Genomic DNA, 17,424 nt, shown 5'->3' with positions numbered 1-17,424 from the left:
TCCAATGAATAAATAAGCTTTACTAATCTGAAATAGTATTCATACATGCCACACAATGAAAAATATGCTTAAAGGTTTCTTTGACAACGTTGTGCAGTAGATGGAGTGTTCATGCTGAACTGTGATTACAACTTAGTAAATTTGCTTATGCGGCCTCTAGACCGGGTCTGAATTCTTAGGTCTATGAGCCAAACGAGCCTAACATATGGACCTTGCGTATCATTGTCATAGATTTAATTAGAGTTCTTGCTTTTGTGTCACACTTTTTTCATAAGTCAAGCAAGGTACTTCGAATTTAACGATTCAAGTTAAGTCTACTCACGTGACACATCGCTTATTTCCATGAAAAGTTTATTCGTCTCGCTACAAAGCATCCCAATTGGTTAACAATTTTATAATGATAGAGGTGATGATCTTGTGATAAATCATGCACGGTAACCTACTTTTAATCATAAACCTCAAAAAAAGTATTATGTAAATTCAAGCTTGACTTGCTCGAAAACTTTATCGGCTTTGGCAATTACTATTTGAAACTATGGATATTCAAAACTATAAGTATGTTATAAAGTGAAGGTTAACAAATAGATATTATTAACTAGGTTTGGACGTAGAGCTCAAGATTATGAAGAATAGAGACAAGTTTAGAAATGGTGAGAGGTTTCTCTTGAAAGTCATTAAGTCCAGCTTCCATAAACTCTTTCACCTCTTCTTCCTCAGCTCTAGTTGTTACTCCTGCTATCTTGCTCTCTATCCCCATCTCTCTTAGTCTCCTTGTGGCCTAATACAAAAATATTCAATTAATCTATACAAAACAATCCATCAGTTATTGAAAAATACTACAATGCATTTATAAGGAGTCTAATTCCAGCATTAAGTAGAACAGTTTCCTAAGGCTTCTTTATTATGGATGAGTGAAAAGATATATCAATATACCTGAATACCATTCATGATGGGCATATCCATGTCCATGAGGATGAGATCATAGTTTCTGCCGGAACAATGAACGTCAACGGCTTCTTGGCCGTTAGATACGACGTCGTTTTTAATCCCGAGACGGTCCAAAAGTTTATGATGGACACTTTGGTTTACAAAGTTGTCATCGACGACCAAGGCTGTTAACTTCGACGCTTCCAAATTTGGAACTTCACCAGCCATCTCAAAAAATATTATAGACTTCTAAGCAAATATGTTTGTGATGGAATCTGAAAAACTCGTTGCAGTCTCTATTTAAAAGGAGAAGACATTGATAACGATAAGATTCATCAACTTACAAAAACACCCAAAAACAGGATCAGTTGGATTTTGTTTTGGATTCTGAGGAGATCTAGTGGTATTTTCCATTTTTTATTACACCAAGATTGATAAAGATCTTTAACTTTTCATGATACTTAGGGTTTAGATTTAGATCAATTAATGTCAAATGTATTGAGATATTAATTAGCCAAAACACAATGGGAGCAAGAGACATGAATAGCAAATAATCATATATGATTATAGTTTTAGAGATGTTTTCTGCTAATTTTAGCAATAAATATCACATTAGTTATTAAGTATCTAAAATTCATTGAAAGTTCTGAGATTATTAAATATCTACGTATTATTTTTTTTTAACAAAACATTGATAGAATGATATAACAAAATCTTTTACAGATTGCATCTCTTTCCTCAAAGATATTTTATTAGTTAAGTTAATAATTTAAAATCTGATAATTCCACAAACATGATTAGTAAATATATATGTCACTCTTAAACATACACAATTGCCGATTTGATTTCTGACATTTTTATTATTCGATATTTTATATAAAAGTAAAAAAAAAAAAAAAAAATTTTACAGAGGTTGTGGCCTTGACTGAACAATGTAAACATCTTCACCAACCAAACAGCCTTCAACGTCTTGTGCACAACCAAAGTTTCTTTCCAAGAAGAAACCAACCGAACCGAGTCTCTGACCAAGTCTCTGTCTAAACACCGAGTCAACCGTTAACCGTTTCTTGCTATAGTCAACGGTCAACCGAACATACTTGCCATCAGCAGGACCTTTACCTGACACGAGAAGCTCTTCACTAAAGTTAGCAAACGCTAAGGTCTGCACAATCCCATCAAGCTTACCAGAAGCTAATCTCCACGGTGTTCCCCTCGTCCCCGAAGCTAAAGTCTCACCTAAACCAGGAGCAATCTCAGCTTCCACTAGGTTGTTCTTTGGATCAGATGGACTCACAGTGTGAAGAACGAAAGATAAGTCAGGAGAAAGCATTTCTTGAACGAGAACCGCCATTGAAGCCTCTCTTTGAGAGACACCAGCAGCTCTACGGCTCAGAACAGCTCTTCTTGTGTAGAGAGAAGCCCAAACTTGGCAAACGGAAGCAGAGAACACTGAAGGATCTGAGGGGCTCACGTTGGGGATTGATTCGTAGAGTCCTGCTGCTGACATTCCAGCTAAGTCCTCAACGTTGGCGCTAGAACGAACAATGAGACGAGTGTCTTTGGGAAAGGCTTTGCTTATGGTGTTGATTGTTTCTTGAGGGACTTGCAGTGAGTTCATCAGTTCATGGATCTGATCACATATGCTGTCTAGCTCACCGTCTTGAGGTGTGGCGGTTTCTAGCTTTTCTAGCAGTGATGTAAACTTTTCTTCTGAGTTGCTTTGCTTTAAAGCTAACTCCATTGAGCCAAAAGGTATGACAACTCCGATTGGAACCTTGAATGATGCTGGAACTCCATGTTCGCTGTGCACTGCAGATTCATTTTAAAACCACACAAAGGAATCAGATATTGTTCCACTCAATTTAATCCCATTAAGACATTAAGAGCCCTGTGATTCGGTTTATTTGGGTCGGATATTTTCGGTTTCGGGTAGTTCGGTTTGCACATTCCCACCAAAGTACACCGCAAAAATCAGTCCGGTTTTCGGTTAATTTCGGTTTTTAATTTTACTTCAGAAAATAACCGATTTTTTTGTTTCACTTAAATTTCAGTGTAATTTTCTAAAAACTCGGATATTTTCGGTTAAGTTGTTAGTTTAGTTATTTTGGTTAATTTGATTTGGTTATTTCGGTTAATTTTGGATATTTTGCGGCTTTTTTTTTTGAAAATCAGAAACCGAACCTCACAGAAAACCGACTAATTTTCGGAATCCGACCGAACTAAACCAATCTCAAAACCATAACCGAACCAAAAGCCGAAAATTTCGGTTCGGGTAAAAAATCCGCAGGCCAAAAGAAAACTTTTACCTCTAGTAGAGGCTGCTGCTAGAGATGCAAGAAGACCACAAGCAGCAGCTTTTGAACCAGATGTTGATACATCTGAATCAGCAAGTGCTATGATTCCTCCACTAGAGATATCCTGTGGACGAACATTTCCTAAATCAGTATGAAATCTGAGTGTGAAAGTCCAGATAACCACAAGAGATATCAAAAGTTGACCTTGTATGAGTAAAGGAGGCTATTAGAAGTTGAGGAAACAGGCTTTGACTCTTCTTCATTGACAGATACACTCTTCTTATCCGTCCTTTTGTTATCTTCAGTTGAAAGCATCAGGTTCACATGGCTTGGAGATGCTTCCAAACTGTAAGGTTCATATTATAAAAGAACATTAAAGAAGACTCATGGAGCCTCTTGGATAACGTGAGAATGAATTTACCTCACATATTTTCCAACAAGTCGCCGTATCTCAGCCACCTTTTCATCGTCATCACATGTCACAAAGACTATTTTCTCCTGTGTGATGTGAAATAGAGAGTGTCAACAATGCACGTCTTTAGTAGATTGTTTTGGGGAAATGAAATAAGGGGGTGAAGGTTATATTGCCTGCCGCGCTCTAACGCCGAGGTGAGACAAGTGAGGAAGTTCCTGGAGAAGCATGACTCCGGCTATGTTCCCATTAGCAGCACTTACCTGTTACAATGTAATCTTTAGAATGATGCTAGGAGTCACAATGAGGTTGAGTGTTTGGTTAAAACCTCTTCATCGCCATCAGCTTTGTTGACTAATAGAATAACAGGACCACCATCAGTTGATGGTAATGAACCTGGCACAATGCTATCCACCTGCAGTCACAAAACCCAAGAGAAAAATATGCAATTTTGAATTCTCATCCAAGTTACAAAGCCAAGCATATGGTTCTAGAACACTAAGACATTAACTGTTTTATGCATTTGCAATTATCAGTAAAAAGTTGTACTTAAGAAGAGTTCACACATAACATTATCTTTTAAAACACTAGCACTGAGACCAGTCAGTATGAGTCAACAAAGCAATAAAGTGAAGACCAAAGCTATGTTGTTCATTTGCCTTCTCCATATACCTGAACTAATGTCCCAGAAGTTGATCCTGGTACAATGACGTCCCATCCCTCAGAACCAAGTGTGTTTCTAACAGCTTTCAGAAGAACAGTACAGAGCTTTGAGATCTGGAAAATTATCCTTCAAGGTAGAACCACATGTTTGGTCAGAGGAATATACAGAAATAGAAACATTCTCAAATGATTTCATGAGGCTGCTTGTACGGCTTAAGTTAAGTACAAGGAAGTAAAGGACATACTTACCCAGCACGAATCTCAGCTTCTGTATAGGTCTTGACACTGTTCTCTGGAATCCCTAGAGCTCTTCCTAATATCTGAAACGAGAAGCAAGTTCTATTAATATTAGCAGCAGAGTGATGATTTGGTCTAATAAGTCTTTTTCTAGTAGAACAAAACAATATGGCCATTAGCAGCATGTGAATATGTGATTATGTGTACCTCCACATTAGAAGGAAATATTTGAAGAAGTAAATCAGAATATTCTGATGTTAATCTCCTTGCTCGATCCAGAGTTGCTTTCAGCCTCATGGCCCAAATGGTTTTCCCATCCTCTTCCCCTACATAAGAAATGAGCATAAGCAGCTCCTAGTTATAGACCTTACATAGAGAAGGAGTTGAGATAAGTAAGAGAAGGAAGTAACCTTCTTTTTCAAGTAGGTCTCTCTCTCGCCACGCTAGGAGTTCGTTTCTAATGGCTAAACATTCCTCTTGCTTCCAACCAGATAGACCAACTTGGTGAACACCCAAGACCAGAGCATCAAGAGGATCATTCCACGAGGAAACGTCTTTTGATCCCACATCTTTCGCCAGTTTAACAGCTCCTCCCATAGTTTCAACAGCATTGAGAAATCTACTCAAAATCATTGACAAGACGTGAGGCTGAGAAATAAAGCTCCAAAAGAAATAAATAAATATCTTATGCAGACCTGCTTAGTAGAACAAAAAAATAGTCCTCAAGGCCAATCTCACAAAGACGCCACTAAACAAAAAGGTAGCAAACTATATAAATAAACAAATTGCTAATTGATAATATGCTGAATTGTATTTTTTTTTAAAAAGAGCTCACCTTCTGGCGCATTGCAATGGCAGCATCAGGAGCATCATTACGCAAGCCGCTGTTAAGTTCCTTAACAATTGTTTCTCTTAGAGAAGCCAGAGAATGCATAGTTTTAATCAACTCCAAAACATTGCCTGATTCTCCGGATGCGTCAAGGCGCTGGTAAATATAAATTTCAATTTTTCACTCATGAAGAGACTACAATAACAAACTTTGCAATGACTGTGTTTAATTCTTACCTCTTTACATTCAAGAAACAAAGTGAGAGCAGAAAGACCTCTCTCATCCATAGAAACTTTCATAGAATCAAGTTGCTCTGTGAGGCTGCAACAAGATACAAGAGCTATAAAATCATTACACATATGATGAAAGAAAAGGGTTGGCTTCAGAAAATGTAAGTACCTTCCAGCATTAAAGAAATCCTTAAGCTCATTATGGAATATTCTGAACTGCTCCACAAAGTCTCCACCGTATTTTCCTGGGGTCTCAGTGATTCTCTCAAGCATTGCTTCTGTTGCAATTAGATCTTCTGGACCGGCATTCCGGTGGAGCTTGTTTTGTATTGTGTGCTTGATCTCTTGCTGGAACAAAGATGTATTATATGAATACTATGACAGTTACTATGGTCATAAATCACCTAAAGAGAGTACTATTACCTTGAGATCATGAGGAATGTCATTGCGATGGGCGATGTCTCTAATTCTAGTTAGAGGGACAGATGCAGTAAACTCTGCTTTGAAAGAAGGTAAACACGGATGGATTTTCCGAGCAACAAGCACTTCCTACCAAACAAAAGCATATCCAACTTAGAGAAGATTTTTTTTTTTAAATATCCGTCTAAGACTCAAAAAAAACAAATCGGTCTAGATGCCCAACTAATCAATAATCCCATGTAAAACGACTAACTACCGCATAGCGATTTCTTGAACATTGGTTAAAAAAATGTGTAACCTCTGCGGTAGCATCTTTCTTGCTGCAAATGTTCTCCAACTCACGGAATATAAGCCTGGAGATCTCAGCATGCCGGTTCGGACGGTGATGCCCTCCATCCTCAAAACATGGAATCTGTCCTGTGTTTATCCACTGCATAAGATGCCAAACAAAACCAAAACGAACTTAAACAAAGGTGAACTCCCAGATAAGGCTATAAAGAAGAAAAAAGAGAGAAACCTTCAAATACACTGCAGAGTATATAAGCGCCTTCAACCTTTCCTCCCTCTCAACACTCCCAACTATAACCTCCCGTACCATTTCAAGCTTTGAACACATGAACAGATTCAACAAATAAGAGAGAGTTTCACCCAAAAGTGATAGCTTTTAACAAATGTTCTAAAAATCGGGTCTGAAACGACTTTTTCAAACCAATTTTTTTAAAGACGGTCTAGTTACTAGTGATTTCTAAATTTACTAGTAACTAGACATGGTCGTTAATGGACATGATCACACTCTGTCCACAAACAATAAATAGACAAATAGATATGGGCTAATGGACGTGGACGAGTCCAGTTTAGAGCTCTAGTTAGTAATCTAGGCACCCGCCTAAACAATAATACTCTAGAAGGCGCCTAACCACAGCCTAGTGATTTCTTGAACAATGCTTTTAACTAAAAGGTACACATCCAAACTCATAGTATAGGCGGCGCCTAGTCAGCAAATCGGGTCTGAAACAATTTTTTTAATTAAAAGAATTGGTCTCGCCGACACCGGTCTAAACAATAATTCTCTATAAGGCGCCTAACCACCGCCTAGCGATTTCTCGAACATTGCTTTTAACTAAAAGGTACACATCCAAACTCATAGTAATACCTTTCTCCACCAGTTCCTAGAGTTGCGATCACCTTCCACCATCTTGAGACCCGGACCTTCAAGACCACTAGTATCCCAACTCCTCCCAACTTCTCTCTCACCATGCTCATTCGAACTCATAAAGGAAGCCTCTTTCCCTTTCCACTCCCCACCCAACGCACTCTTCCGAAGCTGCGCACCGTTCTCACTACTCCCCACCACTCTCTCTCCCTCACCAACCTCCTCCTGAGAGACAACATCAAGAGCCTCTCTAGTAGCGTCCCAGTGGCATACGACTGAGAAAGCTCCGGCCTTTGGGAGGTTCAGGACACGGTTGTCACCGGACTCCCATGAGAGAGAACCGTCGGTTTTCACAATGACGAACTTGAACTCCAGAGCATGGTCTCCGTTGAGGTGAAGCTCGCAAACCCATCCAGTTTCAGTCCAGTTAAGAGGAGATTTCTCCTTCCAGGAGCCAATCTCTTCAGCTGAGCCAAAGATAGCCACGTGCTCACCGAACTTGACTTGATGGTTAAGTCTCACGTTCAGCTTCACTTTCTTTCTCGACGGACCCGACCCATCTTTGTTCATCCGGTGCTCCTCACTGGGTCAGGTCAAAGTTTCGATTTTTGTAAATTAATTAAGGGTTTTGATCGAAAGGAAGAGGAAAGGAAGAGACTTTACATGGTGGAGGAAGAAGCAGAGCAAGTGAGGAGACGACGCGAGTCTGATTGGCTGCGAATGTGGATTGCTCCTCTGGGAGTGAAGTGAAGGAGTCTAGGGAGAGAGGAGTTTCTCGTGGTGATGAAGGTGAAGGGAGAGGTGTAACAGTGGCTGCCAATGCTCTCCATTGGAGGTGGTGATAAGAGAGATTTCTCTTTTTTTTTTTCAAATCTTCTTCAAAGTCTAGAAAAAATTGCCAAAAACATATCTAGAAAAATATCTTCTTTTTCTCATAACTTTTCATTGATTTTTTTTTTTCAGTCCGATGTGGCCATGATAAAAAAAAAACAAAAAAAAAACAGAGATAATAGATTTGTGTTAAAGCCATTCTTTTCTTAGAAAGTACGTAAAGTACACCAGTTTTAGACTTAGTAATACGATTCGTTTTTAATATACTTTTCCAAATTTTTATTTTTATTTATGATTAAGATTTTTATTTTTTTTTGTTTCTCATGTAATGTGTATTTTATAGTTTGGATTCAAATTCAAAAAGTATACGTTTCATTAGCAGAATCATTTTTTTGGTGTTTTCCCTTATCAAATTAGAAGTTAGTAAGAGTTTATAAGTGTATAATGTTTGTTAAAAATTAAAGAATTTGACTTTGAGAACTATATTTAGACCATCTCCGATAGTTTATTCTATTTTTTATTCTAAAACAGAATAACTTTATAATAGAATTTGAATTTATTCTGATGATACTCAATCAATAAAGTAGAAAGTAGACTAATAAATAAAAAAAACAAATTATTGAGTAAATTTATTTTTTTACTCTATTATAAAGTAATAAATAAAGCAGCATTGAAACATTTTTACTCTAAACTCTATTTTACAATAAAAAATAGAACAAAGTTGGAGATGCCATTACTTGTGTAAGCCGGTCAGGTCTTAATTGATTAGAAAATTACTAGACTGGTTAGGGGATTCGTTAAGTCTTAATTGGTTAAAATTTTTTTACTACACTGTTTATGGGCTTTTAACATATATAATATATAAAGTTAATGGCCTTTTGGGCTGAGCTTCTCAATCTCGTAAACAAGAAGCGAAAGCGAGAGTACTGTACTCTAAGAGCAACATTATCAAGACATTTGAACACTTCTTATGGGCGATCCTTACCCAATATTGGCCCAAAAATAAATATAAAGTCCAGTTAAATGAAGGAGGCGATTTTTAGGTAAGAAGTTTTTTTGACTTCGTTCTTCTGTCACGTGTCATTCTATGATACGTTTTGTGAAGCGGTAGAGGGTGTCGTCGTTTTGTTCTGGATCTATTCTCTCCGTCTCCCTCTTCTCTCTCTCTCTCTCTCTCTCAATCCGTAGACGGCGATTCGCTGGAACTGAAGAATCATCGGTCCACATCGATCGATCGTTTAATCTCGCCATCGAATCTGCAGGTTCGTATTACTCTCTCTCTCTGTCTCCCTCTTCTCTGTCTCTCTCTCTCGTATCGATTATGTGTTTCTAATATTTTGCATGCTTTGGGTTTGATCAAGGTCCGCGGAGTTTGGGTTTAGGGTTTCATCGTCTCTTCCTTCTCTCGCTTTCGACGGGTACTTCCGCCGTCGTCGTCTATTCTCGTCCATCTCGCCTCTCTTCTTTCTCCGGTTGGAAACCATCTCCGCCGCCGTCACCAACAGGTTTGTCTTCTTTCTCCGTCCTCCGTTAGCTATATAGAGGAATCATTTAAACAAATAGATTGGTGATTCGCCTTTTGGTTGTATATGATTGTATAGTGATCTGTTGGTTCGTGTTTCTGATGGACTTTTGTTTACCGATGAATATGATTGTATAGTGATCTGTGTTTTTGATTGTAAAGCAGAGGTTTTTTAGTGAATTTTTCGTATACTTGATTGATTAGGGAACTTTAGTTAAAAAAAATATGCTTGATTGATTAGTGAACTTTAGTTTAAAAAATATGCTTCATTGATTAGTGAACTGAATTTTGAGTTATATACTTGATTGATTAGTGAACTGAATTTTGATTGTATAGTTGATGGAGAGCCACGTTATATGTTGTGATCTATACTGAATTTTGATTCTATACTTGTTGTTTTAGATACATTGGCTTCATCATTGACATGTGTTGTTTTAGTTGGTGTGTAAATTGAAGTAAGTAGGTTTCGACATTTAATGAAAACGTTGTACTGACTTTTTTACTTAGTTTGGTTTCGAAGGAGTGTTACTTGGCAAAGTTTTGTAGTTAGTTTGCTTGGTTTTGTAGTTAGTTTCAGAGGAGTAATAAATATTGATTAGTTATGTGTAACGAGTATAAGTAACTAATGTGTATCATATTTACTTACTTGTTTGCTTTGATTCTTTATTTTCCGAGTAATAAATATTGATTAGACCCTGGTAGTTGATTGTTAGAGAAACATTTAAGCTCTCTGATGGTTGTTCTCTCAAATTTCTTTAAATAGCAGCAACAAGTTTAATTCTTGTTGTGGTTATCCCTTACTCTCTTCTTTCTCTCACGTATCTTTCTTTTCTATTCCTGTCCTTCTAATCGAAATGGATCCAAGGAATCCATTGAATCCCTATAGTGAGTCCCCTAGTTATAGTTATCTTCTCCATAGCCAAAATTTTCAGTATGGAAGTTATCCTTCTACTCAGTATCCATCCGAGATACCTCCTTATAGTTCACAACAACCTGACGGTCCACCTGAACGTGAAGACCCAGCAGTTGCCTCTAAGGAGAGAAGGCAATGGACTCCAGCTGATGACGAGGTCGTCATAAGTGCTTGGCTCAACACATCTAAGGATGCAGTGGTTGGGAATGAACAAAAATCAGGGACGTTCTGGAAACGTGTTGCTGAGTACTGTGAATCTACTCCACATGCTAAAGAGAGTGGTGAACCAAGAGAGTGGCTCCATATTAAGCAGAGGTGGCAGAAGATTAATGACCTCACCAACAAATTTTGCGGTGCTTACTCGGCAGCGGAGAGACAGATAACTTCTGGTCAGAGCGAGACTGACGTCCTCAAGATGGCTTATGATATCTACTACGCTGATCACAAGAGGAAATTCAATCTTGAGTATGCGTGGTGCGTGTTGAGGTTTGAGCAGAAATGGCTCAGTCTTAACACTCCTAAACCCACTAAACCCACTGGGAGTGCAAAGCGAAAAGCTGGAGAGGAATGTTCAAGCACCACTGTTGGTGATGAAGAGGTCCGGCCTGAAGGTGTCAAAGCGGCTAAAGCAAGAAGGAAGGTGGGTCAAGGAAAGTCTCTTGCTGATGTTACTACTGTGATGGAGATGAAAGAGAGACTGTCAAAGGTTGCCATTTTAGACACACTGTTAGCCAAGACAGGACCACTAAGCGAGGCTGAAGAGATTGTCAAGAACAAGCTGCTCGCTCAGTATTTCTGACTATCTGTTGCTGAGATATCTGTTTGTATTTCCTGAACTAGTTACTATGTTTGTATTTCATGAAATGTGTTGCTGAATTCGTTGTTTCATAATTGGTACCTTAATGTATTTCTGTTTGGTAGCATTTTCCTTAATGTATGTGTTTGTGACTTCCCATGTGTAGTAAATGTATTTACCTAAATGTTTTTCTGCTTGGTAGTTCTTAAAAAAATTTATTTTCGACATTTGATATACTTGTCTATCATCGTAAGGCTACTACTGACTGACTTTCAATTTTTTTTTTGCAGGTTTAATTCGTAAAAATGGGCCGATATAGTTACAGCCAGCCTTCAGATTCATCACACTATGGTGGGGATCAAGCTGATAGTGGGTACAGCGAGACAGAAGAGCTTATTGGTCGTGACCAAGCTGAGTTGGAGTTGAAGTATCCTGAGCCGTCTCAGTACCCTATGCAGTATCCTCCACAACCTGAGGTGGAGTTTGGATTCCCCCAGGTTTGCTATTGTGGTGATGCACCAATTCTAGTTACATCAAAAAACGATCCGGGGAGGAGGGTATACACCTGCAAGAATGTGGATGATGGCGATTGCCATGTCTGGAAGTTTTGGGACGTCGCGGTGATGGAGGAGATGAGGGCGAGGGATAAACACATTCTGCAGTTGGAGGAAAAGGTAGATAACCTTACCTTAATGAGTAACTTTGAGTCTGAGGAAAAGGTGGTTAGGCTAGAGAACTTAGTTTCTGACTTGGCAAAGAAGTCGTTTACTTTAAAAATTGAGTTTGAAGTTTGTGTTGGTGTCATGCTCTTTGTATTAGTGGTACTTGGTCTGGTGATCGGAGGGAAGTGATGTTGGTGTTAACAGCATTACTAAGTCTGGTTTAGGAAGTTTGTGTTGGTGTCATGCTCTTTGTCTTAGTCGTACTAATGCTGTTAACCCTTATGAGACTATGTACTAATGTGTTGTATTGTTATGAACTTTATGAATTACAAATGTGTTGTATTGTAATGAATTAAATGTAAGGGTTCGTGCACTTTTTTGTTAGTTAATTGTTTATTCCTCCATAGTTAATTGTTTATGCCTCCACTCCATGTATATTGTTCGATTCAATACTTGCATAATTAACTTATTGATATCGAATTTGTCACCCAACTGTGCAATGTGACTTTAAAATGTGACTTTGAAACAACAACTACTTGTCTCGTGAACCACTTTAAACAACAAAATAATTCAAAGGTACAACACAATAATTCAAAGGTGTAAGAGTCACATGAGTTGTTTTTTACTTCCACAACAAAACAATATACATTCACAAGTTGTATCACGAGAACACAATATACATTCACAAGTTGTATCACGAGAAGAGCTTATTTGCCCCTATAAATATGAAAGATCATTGGCAATTTAAAGACATCTCTCCCCTTTCATCAACTCTTCATTTTAAATGTAAAAAAACTCTAATGGCATCTTCTTCTCATTATCACTACCATAACGATGACGATGATGAAGATTATGTTAATGATTACGTTGAAGATTATGTTAATGATTACGTTCAAAACTTTGATGAAGAACCAAAAAAGCGGAAGCAACGTATTTATATGGAGAGGTTCCGAGAAGACGGCCACCAGAAGCTCTGGAATGATTACTTTAGCGAGACTCCAACTTACAATCCCGAGTTATTCCGCCGACGGTTCCGAATGAACAAATCTTTGTTCCTGCGTATTGTACAACGTCTCGAAACCAACATACCGTATTTTCAACAAGGAACCGATTGTACCGGACGGTCTAGTCTAACACCCCTACAAAAATGTACTGCAGCAATCCGACAGTTGGCTTATGGCGGTGCAGCTGATTCGCTTGATGAGTATGTCCGGCTTGCTGAAACGACAGCTCGGAAATCTTTGCACAAATTTACCGCCGGAATAATCAGCTTGTTTGGTGATGAATACCTACGCCAACCGACACAAGAGGATCTGCAAAGACTTCTCTATATTGGAGACCAACGTGGGTTTCCGGGGATGATTGGCAGCATCGACTGTATGCATTGGGAGTGGAAGAATTGCCCCACTGCTTGGAAAGGAATGTATTCCCGAGGAACCGAAAAACCAACAATTGTTTTGGAGGCGGTAGCTTCAAGTGACCTCTGGATATGGCACGCGTTTTTTGGAGCTCCAGGTACTATGAACGATCTTAATATTCTTGATCGATCCCCCGTTTTTGATGACATTATTAACGGAATTGCGCCAGAAGTGAACTTCTATGTTAATGGTAATCAATATCATTTGACATATTATCTCACTGATGGTATTTATCCTAAATGGGCGACTTTTATTCAATCTATCCGACTTCCTCAAAGTGAGAAACATTCGTTATTTGCTAAAACCCAAGAAGCTGTTCGAAAAGATGTCGAGCGTGCCTTCGGAGTTCTGCAAGCTAGATTTGCCGTAGTGAAAAATCCATCCAAGCTATGGGATAAAGACAAAATAGCAAATATTATGAAGGCATGCATCATACTCCATAATATGATTGTCGAGGATGAACGATCATCATACACTCAGTATAACGTGAGAGAATTTCAAGAAAGCGAGGAAGATGATACATTCACCGTTACTCCGAATTCAAATCTCGGCACTGCAATGGATCGTCGATCGAGCGTCCGTAACAGACAAGCCCATGAACAATTAAAATTCGATTTAATCGAAAATATTTGGGCTAAATTTCGACATTTTCCAAATAACCAATGATTTTAAAGTTTCTATGAATTGAATAAATGTGTGATTTATGAAAAAAAAATTTTTTATGTATGGAATGTAATAAAATGTTTGTAATTTTAATTAAATAAAAAATTTTTCTCTTTTTAATGTATTGAATATAAATGGATATATCTTAATTACTACTTATTAATAAAAAAATGATTTTATACCTAAGAACCTTCGAAAAGTTCCATTGATAATGTTGTATTTTACTTAAGTATCTTAGAAAACTTCTTAGATTAAAAATACTAATTAAATATTCTAAGATGTTTGATAAGAGTTGGCATTGATAATGTTGCTCTAAGGGAACCAAGTAAATATCTAAGAAACCACAGAAAATGAATCTAACATTGAGACAGCAGGACACGTAGACAACGATCAAATTCTTCCCAACTAAAAGATGAGTAACTCTTTTGTCATAGGATCGGATGAACTCTTATCTTATATATAATATGCATTTTACGTTAATCATAGGTTCCCGGTTTGGTTTGTAAACCGTTGGACCAGTCTTTTACATTAAACCAGTCACACAAACAGTACTTGGAGCCGTTTGGTGTGTGAGGAATCATTAATCAAACAAACAACTCGGTTCTCTGACCGTTAAGTACTTCATGTTATGCAACGAATGTTTGTTATTCTTATATGCGCGTGACAATGTATATTTCGAAGTCTAAATATGCATTGTTGATTCTGTATAAGTAGAAGGCTATGTTAATGGGCTGAAATTGGTTTAGTATGGAGCCTACTATGGACATTAAAAGATTTTTCTTAGTATCTCAGTAGCTGCAGTGATAAAATTACCAGAAATTTTGCTACAAGAACTTTGACAACAACAAAGAAGGTTTTTTCATATGATTTAAACTAGTAGAGAAGTATGGTTACCAAGATGTAGGAGGAAGAGTAATTGGGAAGTAGAATTATTAAAAGATGATTCAAATTAGTACACCAACCAACTTAGCATTCTTTCCTTACAAGACTTCCAAACTTTGAAAGTTTAAAGCATGTGATACTTACTTTACAACTTATATAACTAACAAATATAAATTTTATAAAAAAAAATATATATATATATATATATATATATATATAAATTTTTTATAAATTATGGTTGTGTGTGTGTGTGTGTTTTTTTTAACTCTTTAATTTGAAAACTAACAAATTTTCCAATTCTGTTTATAACAAAAAAACTAGAAAATAGAAATTTCTAGAATAGCTTAACTAATCAAACCTGTGGAGTAGGCTTTAGTGCAGGAGGAAGACTTCCAGTATTTCGTACTAAATTATCCATTTTTAAGTTTTTACAAGTGAAAAAACTCTAATACCAATTAATAATACATAAATAAATGAATATTAGTCTTTATACGCTAGATCAAGTCCCAATTCATAGTTGATGTGAGGGTTTCTATTATCATTCTTCCAAATAGTGGTCCTTATAAATCATTTCTGTACATAAAATTCTGTTATAAAATTAATTTTTGGGTCAGATTAATCTTTGCTTTCTTCAGGATCTAATATTGTGTCAAGATTCATATGTTTCCAACTTCAAATCATTTGATAATGAGTGTATTGATTTACTATGTGAGACTACAAACCTAGTGTGCACAAAACTCAATACATTTAAGTTATATATAGTCTTTGTATTATGAATTAAATCCATCACTAATAAAAGATAAACAAGTAAAGTAAGCAATCCTTGTCGGTATTTTGCTTTTCAGTCACTCCTTTCTCCAAATTAGCCAACTAACAAAAAAAAGTGGCCACCCATACATATACACACCACTAGTTCATACCTCATTGTATACACAGCAAAAAAAAAGAGAAATTCTAGGAGAAAACCTTGTTGGGCTCTCTACCAGAGATCGAAGCAGACGAGTGAAAATAATGGCGGCGAGGATAGTGGTGGCTTTGGCATGTATAGTGGTGATCATAAGGCTGAGTGAAGCGGCGATGTACAAAGTCGGCGACTCAGCAGGCTGGACAACCATAGCCAACGTAGATTATAAGCTATGGGCCTCAACCAAAACTTTCCACATTGGTGATACCGTCTGTGAGTTCCTTAATTTTCTTAACACATTAATTATACATTGAGATGAGCAGATCTTCATTCTAAACGTAATTATTCTGAGACTGACGGAAAGTGGGTCCTTAATGCGTAAGTGCGTAAGCATTAGGTTGAAAGTAATAGTACCACTCACGCCCTAATCATTATGACTTTTCGTTTTATTTCAATATAAACAGGAATAAATTGTTATATTTTTACATCTGCCCAAAGTATGAATGCTTATTAAGTTTAGAACTGATTTTTAAAAATACATATTCTTAACTTATGATTGATAAATAATTATATATATAAACGTTATATATGATATTAGCAGTGGAAATTATTTTAGTCTAAGCCAACCTAATCTTTCTTTAAACTGCTCTTAGCCGATACATCATCCTTGTGAAAATATGAGAAAGAAAAAGAGAGTAGAATACAGTATAGTATAGCAGTCGAATAGAATGGATAAACATAAAAAAAAAAATTTATTATCTTTTTAGTTTCATGGTATTCCCATATAAAGTGTTGTTAACTTTTAGGCAAATTGAGTGAACTGAAACTAAACTTTTTGATTATGACAGTGTTCGAATACAACCCACAATTCCACAACGTAATGAGAGTGACACACGCAATGTACAGAAGCTGCAACAACTCAAACCCAATCTCCACCTTCACCACTGGCAATGACTCAGTCACACTCACCAATCACGGCCACCATTTCTTCTTCTGTGGCGTTCCTGGCCATTGTCAGGCCGGTCAGAAGCTCGACCTCAACGTCATTAACCCCACCTCCTCCAGGCCACTCTCTGATCCACCAATCTCCTCGGATTCGTCCTCCCCCTCTTCTCCTCCGTCCACTACTACGATTCCTGCCGCCGGAGTCCCCGGTCCATCTCCTAGCCACGCTGCTTCTCTCCCGAATTCGGCCGTAGCGGTGGTGGCTGCCCTTGTCTCTTGTCTCTTTGCAAATTTTGCTTATTGATTAGGATTACATATACGTTGCAATTCTTGCATATAAGTTTTTGTTATATGTCCAAAAATGTTTTTGTGATGAATTTTCCTTTCTACCGTATTGTTCTTTTTATCTAATTGATTCAAAATGTTTAGACCGTCAATAATAAAAAGAAACGTGTGCATTAACGATTTTGTTGTTTCTTATAGTATACTTATTTTTGTAATAGTAATTAAGTTTTCATTGAAAATGCTATGTTTAAACGAATATCAGAGATATCTATTACATAACAGCACAAACATAGAACAACTTGTCTTATTACAAACCCCAGTAAACGTCTCTTTATTCACAAGGTTGTCTGGATCATACTGTTTAAGCGGAAAGAATTTTCTTAAAGATTTTGTAACAATGGGTGTGTGCAAAAGATCAGTTTCGATTTGGTTATTGTA

The 17,424-nt window shown here is 37.3% G+C and overlaps 5 protein-coding genes across 5 annotated transcripts; 3 read left to right on the top strand and 2 right to left on the bottom strand.

The window, feature by feature from the left end:
• Positions 1–468: 468 nt before the first annotated feature.
• LOC106380376 (two-component response regulator 24-like) lies at positions 469–1,183 on the bottom strand. The gene is made up of 2 exons (XM_013820139.3): positions 934–1,183; positions 469–778 (listed from the first exon to the last, which is right to left on the bottom strand). The coding sequence occupies exons 1-2, from the start codon at positions 1,153–1,155 to the stop codon at positions 596–598; spliced, it is 405 nt and encodes a 134-aa protein (XP_013675593.1). The 5' UTR covers positions 1,156–1,183; the 3' UTR covers positions 469–595.
• A 477-nt stretch (positions 1,184–1,660) lies between these two features.
• On the bottom strand, positions 1,661–8,076 carry LOC106382666 (phosphoglucan, water dikinase, chloroplastic). The gene is made up of 19 exons (XM_013822707.3): positions 7,829–8,076; positions 7,166–7,748; positions 6,530–6,616; positions 6,311–6,442; positions 6,016–6,141; positions 5,762–5,940; positions 5,599–5,683; positions 5,369–5,518; positions 5,229–5,281; positions 4,944–5,152; positions 4,741–4,859; positions 4,546–4,616; positions 4,306–4,423; positions 3,962–4,048; positions 3,810–3,896; positions 3,643–3,719; positions 3,426–3,567; positions 3,234–3,345; positions 1,661–2,736 (listed from the first exon to the last, which is right to left on the bottom strand). Exons 1-19 carry the CDS (start codon positions 7,993–7,995, stop codon positions 1,832–1,834), a joined length of 3,489 nt encoding a protein of 1,162 aa, XP_013678161.1. The 5' UTR covers positions 7,996–8,076; the 3' UTR covers positions 1,661–1,831.
• Positions 8,077–10,372: 2,296 nt separating this feature from the next.
• Positions 10,373–11,230, top strand: LOC106378972 (glutathione S-transferase T2-like). The gene has a single exon (XM_013819012.2). It carries the CDS (start codon positions 10,373–10,375, stop codon positions 11,228–11,230), a length of 858 nt encoding a protein of 285 aa, XP_013674466.2.
• A 1,459-nt stretch (positions 11,231–12,689) lies between these two features.
• On the top strand, positions 12,690–13,677 carry LOC111203212. Its single transcript, XM_048753566.1, has 2 exons — positions 12,690–13,266; positions 13,586–13,677. Exons 1-2 carry the CDS (start codon positions 12,690–12,692, stop codon positions 13,675–13,677), a joined length of 669 nt encoding a protein of 222 aa, XP_048609523.1.
• Positions 13,678–15,760: 2,083 nt separating this feature from the next.
• Positions 15,761–17,181, top strand: LOC106380085 (mavicyanin-like). Its single transcript, XM_013819906.3, has 2 exons — positions 15,761–16,029; positions 16,605–17,181. The coding sequence occupies exons 1-2, from the start codon at positions 15,864–15,866 to the stop codon at positions 17,003–17,005; spliced, it is 567 nt and encodes a 188-aa protein (XP_013675360.1). The 5' UTR covers positions 15,761–15,863; the 3' UTR covers positions 17,006–17,181.
• Positions 17,182–17,424: the final 243 nt, after the last annotated feature.

This window comes from Brassica napus, chromosome A2 (assembly GCF_020379485.1).
Source record: "Brassica napus cultivar Da-Ae chromosome A2, Da-Ae, whole genome shotgun sequence".
NCBI classification, from domain to species: Eukaryota; Viridiplantae; Streptophyta; class Magnoliopsida; order Brassicales; family Brassicaceae; genus Brassica; species Brassica napus.
The sequence above is the reverse complement of the archived record's forward strand: the minus strand, read 5'-3'. Positions and strand labels throughout refer to the sequence as shown.